Source organism: Pseudopodoces humilis, chromosome 18 (genome assembly GCF_049639895.1).
Source record: "Pseudopodoces humilis isolate 2021_Gansu_Grassland_sample_001 chromosome 18, ASM4963989v1, whole genome shotgun sequence".
NCBI classification, from domain to species: Eukaryota; Metazoa; Chordata; class Aves; order Passeriformes; family Paridae; genus Pseudopodoces; species Pseudopodoces humilis.
This window is the reverse complement of record NC_142217.1, coordinates 10,261,113-10,267,630: the sequence shown is the minus strand read 5'-3', so window position 1 is coordinate 10,267,630 and position 6,518 is coordinate 10,261,113. Positions and strand designations below refer to the sequence as shown.

Below are 6,518 nucleotides of genomic sequence, written 5' to 3'. Positions count from 1 at the left end.
GCCGTCACGCTTGGCCTGAGGAGAGGCGGCGGCCGCGGTTCCGGCCTGACATCGACTGTGACCCCGGCCTGACACTGACTGTGACCCCGGCCCCGGCCCCGGCCCCGCCATGCTGTGCCACGGGGAGAGCCTGCTGAGCTCCCTGACGGCGCTAATGGCGCTGGCACTGGCGCTGAGCCGCAGCCCTGCCCTGGCCTGCCTGCTGCCGGCCGGGCTCTACCTGGCGCTGCACCTCCTGGCCCTGGAGCCCGCGGCGCCCCAGAGCGCGCAGCGCGTCCTGCGGCCCCGCGGCGCCGCCGCCCGCATCGCGCACCGCGGCGGAGCGCACGACGCGCCCGAGAACACTCTGGCGGCCATCCGACAGGTCAGCACAGGCCCCGGGGCTGGCGGGACACAGGCTCAGCCTGGGGGGCCTGGTGGGTTGTGTCTGATAATCCGCCCTTCCGGCACCAAGCCTTTCTCACCGTGAGTAACTCCGGCTGTTCTTCCGATAGCTGCTGGAAGCTGTGTGGGTGGTTTATCCTTCATCCCGAAGGGAACTTCTGATCAGATCTGTATCTTGTGGGAGCTGTTATAGCCTTGGTGCTGATGAATATTTCTGCGCTAATGAAATACTGTATTTTGTTGATGTAACAATAGCACACGGAGAGCGGATAGCAACTCACTAACAGGTTGGTTTTTTAAACCTTGAAGATCTGTGATGAGAATCCACAGTTAGGGGAAAATCTGGTACCAGATCTTCAATGTGTGCAGCCCTGCCATGACTTACTGCTGCCAAATCTGCAAGGCATCAAGGCACAACAGGGTTCACAGTCCCAGTCTCTGGAATGTAGTGTTTCTGTGAGGTTGAGACATTGCTGCTCTGAGGATCTCTGACCTTTGCGTGAGACAAGACTCTTAGTCCTGATAAATTCTGAAGCTGCACGATCCTTACATAGCAGATGCCTGTAGGTAACCTCTAGTCCATACCCGGTTTTTGTCTTTCTGGTGCATTGTCCCTTTTCCCAGGAGGGCATTTGTCCTTCAGAGCAATTGGTGTTAGCACTTCACTCAAGTGTTTTTCTGAAGAGTTCTTGGGAAAGACCCAGGGCAGAAACAGGGTGTATGAAATATTCTAAGTTGGACTGGCTGCTTCTTGCTCTCTGATAAAGGCATTGCTCAGAGAGGAGCAGGGATTTGCCTACATCTATCTACTGCTTGGTACACACGTGGTGAAGAGTGTTGACTAAGTGTTAAAGTGTAGGTTATGTAAACTGTAGGCATTTGCTTCTCTTGTCTTTTAGAAAATAAAATAACTTAAGGCCTCCAGGGTTGTTACATCATAAGGAGAGAGCAGGATTCTTTTCTGCATTTTTATCCTGAAACAGTTCCAATCACAAGACTCAGGCAGAATCTTTGTGGTTTCAGCTGTAAAATAGATGGTTCAGTTGATCTATGAATGCTCTAAAAATACTTGGATGAAACCTGCTTTGTTCTGCAGATGAAGACTACTGAAAAGTACATTAATATTTTGTTACCTTTTACCAAAATACAAGATAATTATAACTGTACCTGTGTCAAATCCATAAAGCTGTCTCTTCTGTTCTGTATGTGATTTTTAAAAATTTTTTTAAGGCAGCTGAGAATGGAGCAACGGGTGTGGAGCTGGATCTTGAATTTAGTGCAGATGGTGTCCCCATTCTCATGCACGATGACACAGTCGAAAGGACAACTGATGGGGCTGGGAGACTGCGGGATCTGACTTTTGAGGAAATCAGGAAGCTTAATCCATCTGCAAAACACAGGCTACGGTAAATGAACTATTCTGAAATTACACTTTCAACAGAGGAAAAATGATTATTGATGAACAGAATTATTGATTTGATCTATCACTGATGAATTTTTTTTTTAATTTAAAACTTAGTCCTATATGCTACTTCTAATTTGACTTCAGAGGCATATGGGGGTCTATCTCCCTACCCAACAGTACATTAGGAACAGTGAAACAGGTCAATCTCTACATAAGCTTGTCCTGAATTGACTGCAGGACACTAAAGGTACTGGGATCTTCATGATCTGTCAGAATTGGCTAGAGGACTTACTTCTAAGATTAATTTTATTAAGATATATTTCTTGACTGATTGTGTTTTGTATACATCAGGTTTATACTGTTGAAGAGGAGCTAGACAGATTTTGGGTGGGCTCACTGTGACTCTAATGGCTGATTAGGTCCTTCCTAGGGGTATGCAGGGGTAAATATTTTTATACATTAATGTGCTCCTGAGACACTGCATTAGGGAATTCCAGAGCTGCAGACGTGCTACCTATGGTGTATGGCACAAGGAGTATCTTCCCTGTCTCACTGGAAAGGTGACCTGGGCCATGCAGCAGGAATTCCCACAGGCAGTGACTGCTGAGCAGCTGCTGTTCACTGTCAGGAAGGAATGAACTGTCACCCCATCAGGAATGATTTATTGATGGGTGAAGCTGAATCTGCTGAATCCTCAGCTTGTCTTGCCTGTTCTACCAGGACCTGCATTTCTGGCTCGGCTGGGGAGTGCATTAAGAGCAGGAGGAAGGCAGCAGTTGGGACTGAAAGCTTGTTTTTGGGAGTTGGGGAAGGAGGTGAAGAGCTGGGGTTGGTGTTTTGGGGTGGGACACAGGGCCAGTGAGCACTGGATCCTACCTCCAGTATCAGTGCAGCAGTAAACTGTGTTTGAATCAGCCGTGTGTGCAGCCCCATGTGTGCACATGTATGGTGTCTGCATTCCAGTGAGTTCTCCGTTTCTACAGGAGCCAATTCCAAGACGAAAAGGTACCAACTCTGAGAGAAGCTGTTGTGGAGTCTATGCATCACAATCTTACGATCTACTTTGATGTCAAAGGCCATGCAAATCAGGTACTGCTCACTGCAGCATGACACCTCCCCTCACCCTTCTTTGGGTTTCTGCCCTGCTGTTGTGTTGATCTCAAACTGGTCCCTGTGGTACGGTCCCTTCTTTAATGTGAGGGAGTCCAGGTCTGCTGCTTGTGACACCCAAAGCTGTCCTGGGAAGCTGCAAGTTAAAATTGGCACAGGGCTTGTGCAAGTGCTGCACTCAGCTCACAGCACTGCTGTGAAACAGAGCGAAAATTCCCTGCTCTGCTGAGGGGAGTCAGAACCTCATCTTCAGCCTCCAACGAGGGATTTATAGTTTGCATTACTGAAGGCAAATGCAAATGATCCATCACTAACATTTTATATAAATTAGAGTAATTTTTTTTCTTTAGCCTAGCAAAATACAGGAATAAATAATTTTCCTCTTGAACTAAAGCCTAGGTAGTACTAAAAAAATTATATCTACAACATATTTAAGGGTATTTCAAACACTGGGAATCACACTCATTTTTGTAAATAGAGTAATGAACAGAAATTCTTCTGCAAAAAAACAAAATGTCATTTCTGTGTTAATGCTGTAAACAAGATGCTGTTCTTTTCCCTTTCTATTTCAATCTTGCAACACAGCAGGGAAGTGTTTTAAAGATTGTTCTAAAACAACTTTGCAGTGTAAATTAAATATGAGTGTATGTATAACATCTCTGTGTGTCTCTAATTGCAGGCAGTCGATGCCCTGAAACAACTCTACCAGGAATTTCCACAGTTGTATAACAGCAGCATAGTCTGTTCTTTCATGCCAGATGTTGTTTATAAGGTGATGCTTCCTTAAAGTTTATTTTTTATTTTTTTAGTCCTGTCTAGGAATTTCAATATGGTATTAAACTCCCAGTTCCAGGTTACTTTTGGGCTGTTCAAATTCCTAAGGCATTTAAAAACAAATGAAGCATAATGCATAATCTTATTAGATCACTCTACTCATTAGATGCAAATAGGAATCTACAGCAATTCCCTCCCTTCTGAAAGCAGGGTAGACAGATGTGATTGCTCTTCTAGTTGGTGTCTGGCCAGATATCTGTGTGCAAAGTATCTTCTAAATAAACTTCTTATTCTAGATTACTCCTAAAACTCTTTCTGCCAAGTCTACTTACTTCATTTTTTTTCCATTGTTTACATTGCATGACTGCTATGTAATTTCTTTAACATAAGAGCTGGTGCTTATTCAGTGTGATTTGGGAAAAAAAAACAAACTATGAAATATCATAAACATCTTTCTAAAAGAGTTACAAAAGGATCTGGAGGGGAAGGGCAGAAGGATTCTGGTAGACTTGTAAGTGCAAGTTAGGACTTGTTCTCTCAAAAATTGTATTTAATGCGGCTGGGCTTTTGGATGAATTAGTCTTTTCTCCTTGGTCCTCCAGATGAGACAAGCTGACAGAAATGTTGTGACAGCACTGACACACAGGCCCTGGCAGCTGAGTCACCTGGGAGATGGGACACCCCGATTCAATTCCTTCTGGAAGCATTTCTTGTTTATGGTGATGGATGTCATTCTGGACTGGAGCCTACACAGTTTCTTGTGGCGATTGTGTGGGGTTTCAGCTTTCCTCATACAGAAAAATTTTGTTTCTCAGTAAGTACTAAGGTTTTCTCATATATCAGGAGATATTTTCTTCTGTTAGTATATAGGGTGGAGTTATCACAGTATGTGCTCATCAAAATGTTCCATTTAGTGTTGGATAAGGTGTCTTGATACTTTCTTTACTTTGCACTGTTTTATGATTTTAAACTTCTCTCTTTTTAATCTGAATTTTTACCTCTGTTAGAGCCTACATTTAATCTCAAACAGAAAAAGTTTTTCTTTTCAAAGTTGCTTTTACCTGTTTACAGTAAGAAAACACAAAAAGATGTTGCAGAAGGTGACACACTTGTTCCTTGATGTGATGCTGATGCAAGACCAAAACTCACATGTAGCCTCACTGTCTGCCTTAACTCTGTGTAGTGTCAGGCTCCTCTCAGGGTGTCTCTATTCCTTGCAGGGACTATGTGAGGCACTGGTCTTCCAGAGGAATTCGAGTGGTTGCCTGGACAGTGAACACATTTGCAGAGAAAAGCTACTACGAAAGTGTCCTTGACTGCAGCTACATCACCGACAGCTTGGTGGAGGACTGTGACCCTCACTACTGACCCAGCCTGACCACACTGCCCTCCTGGGGCAGGTCTGCAGCCATGAGGGCATCCAGCAGTGCTGATGGACTGCAGAGGAGAGCTCTGGGAAGGGCAGAGCAGCAGTTGGCTTCTGCCTGTGGTCACATCTTCAATGCAGGAACCCTCTGGTGCACTGGCCAAAGCTGTGGCACAGCCACACACAGTCTGAGGAAAGCACTGTAATGTGAAAAAATCAAATTGACAACACAGTTGGGTCATACCTTGTCTGTGCAGGTTGCTTTATAATTCTCTGGCTCTTCCTTGGCCTTGTTTAAATTTTGGTTCTAAATTTATATTAACAATTTTGGTGTCAAAATTTCAAATCGTAACTTGATGTTAGTAATTTTAACAGCATGTTCTACAAGTGTATGCTAATTTGAGGTTGATTTGTAGCACCTTAAAATGATTTACATTACTGCACTTAAATCAGAAACTGGAAATAAGGGTATAATGGTGCCAAAATAGGTGAGTGTATTTCCCTGCCCTGCATGTAAAGATGGCTGTGCTGAATCCTGATGAGAAAGAAGCCAATGTGTGATGTGAATGTTATGAGAATTAACAGATAAAACTTGAGTAGCTTCTTATCTTCCAGACCTTTTAAGAGAACCAAGGGGGGGACAGGAAATTGTTTCTTCTAATAAAGAAACAACACAGCACATGAATGTATTTATTTTTAAGAGAAAGCTGTATATTGAGTGCTGATAAGCAGTAGAACAAATGGAGCTGAAATGTCTTTTTAGTTTGCCTTTGGTTGCATGATTGAAGGGCACTCGGAGGGGTATGGAAACTGTAATCCAGATTTAACTTGAACTCCAAAGAGTCTGCAGTCACAATAAACAAACCTCTGAGAATTCATGGGGAAGTGTTATTTATCAGCTGTGCAGAAGGGCAGTGATAGAAAATGTCAAAATTAGTGCAACTGTCCCAAATAGGGTAAATCCGAACTTGTGGAATATCACAGATTCACATGCTAGGACCTGCCAGGGGGGATGGATTTTTTTATTTGTATCCTGAGCTCCATCCAAGCACACGGAAGCCCAAAGGAGGTGCTTTTCCCTGTCAGGATGAGAAAAAGCCTCTTCCGTTTGTTCACTCATCCCCCAGCACTGCAGAAGCACCAATCTCAGCCTCCCGGTGCACATCCTACAGAATGTGTAGGTTTATGTCCAGATGCTGCCCTGCCCCTTCCTGACTCCTGTGGCCTCTGCTGTTACTGCTGAGCCCAGCAGGGGCTCCCCACTGAAGGGCAAATGACTTTGTGGCAAATGGCCCTTGCTCCAAAGGTCCAGCTGTTGTTGCTGCTGAATTTCTGGCACTGCTAAGTCACCATCCTCACTGCAAACACCGGGTCCATGTCCAATGCCCACAGCCAGACTCCACAGCTGTACGTGCAGGGAAACAATAAAATTGAATCTCTGCTCTTGCACTGTGTAGTTTGTCCTTTCTTATGTGCCTG

At 44.5% G+C, this 6,518-nt stretch overlaps 1 protein-coding gene across 1 annotated transcript; it reads left to right on the top strand.

Annotated features, from left to right (window-relative positions):
- The first annotated feature begins 31 nt into the window (after positions 1-31).
- GDE1 (glycerophosphodiester phosphodiesterase 1) lies at positions 32-5,917 on the top strand. Its single transcript, XM_005522925.3, has 6 exons — positions 32-364; positions 1,615-1,790; positions 2,773-2,878; positions 3,579-3,671; positions 4,276-4,487; positions 4,894-5,917. The coding sequence occupies exons 1-6, from the start codon at positions 110-112 to the stop codon at positions 5,039-5,041; spliced, it is 990 nt and encodes a 329-aa protein (XP_005522982.3). The 5' UTR covers positions 32-109; the 3' UTR covers positions 5,042-5,917.
- The last annotated feature ends 601 nt before the right edge of the window (positions 5,918-6,518 follow it).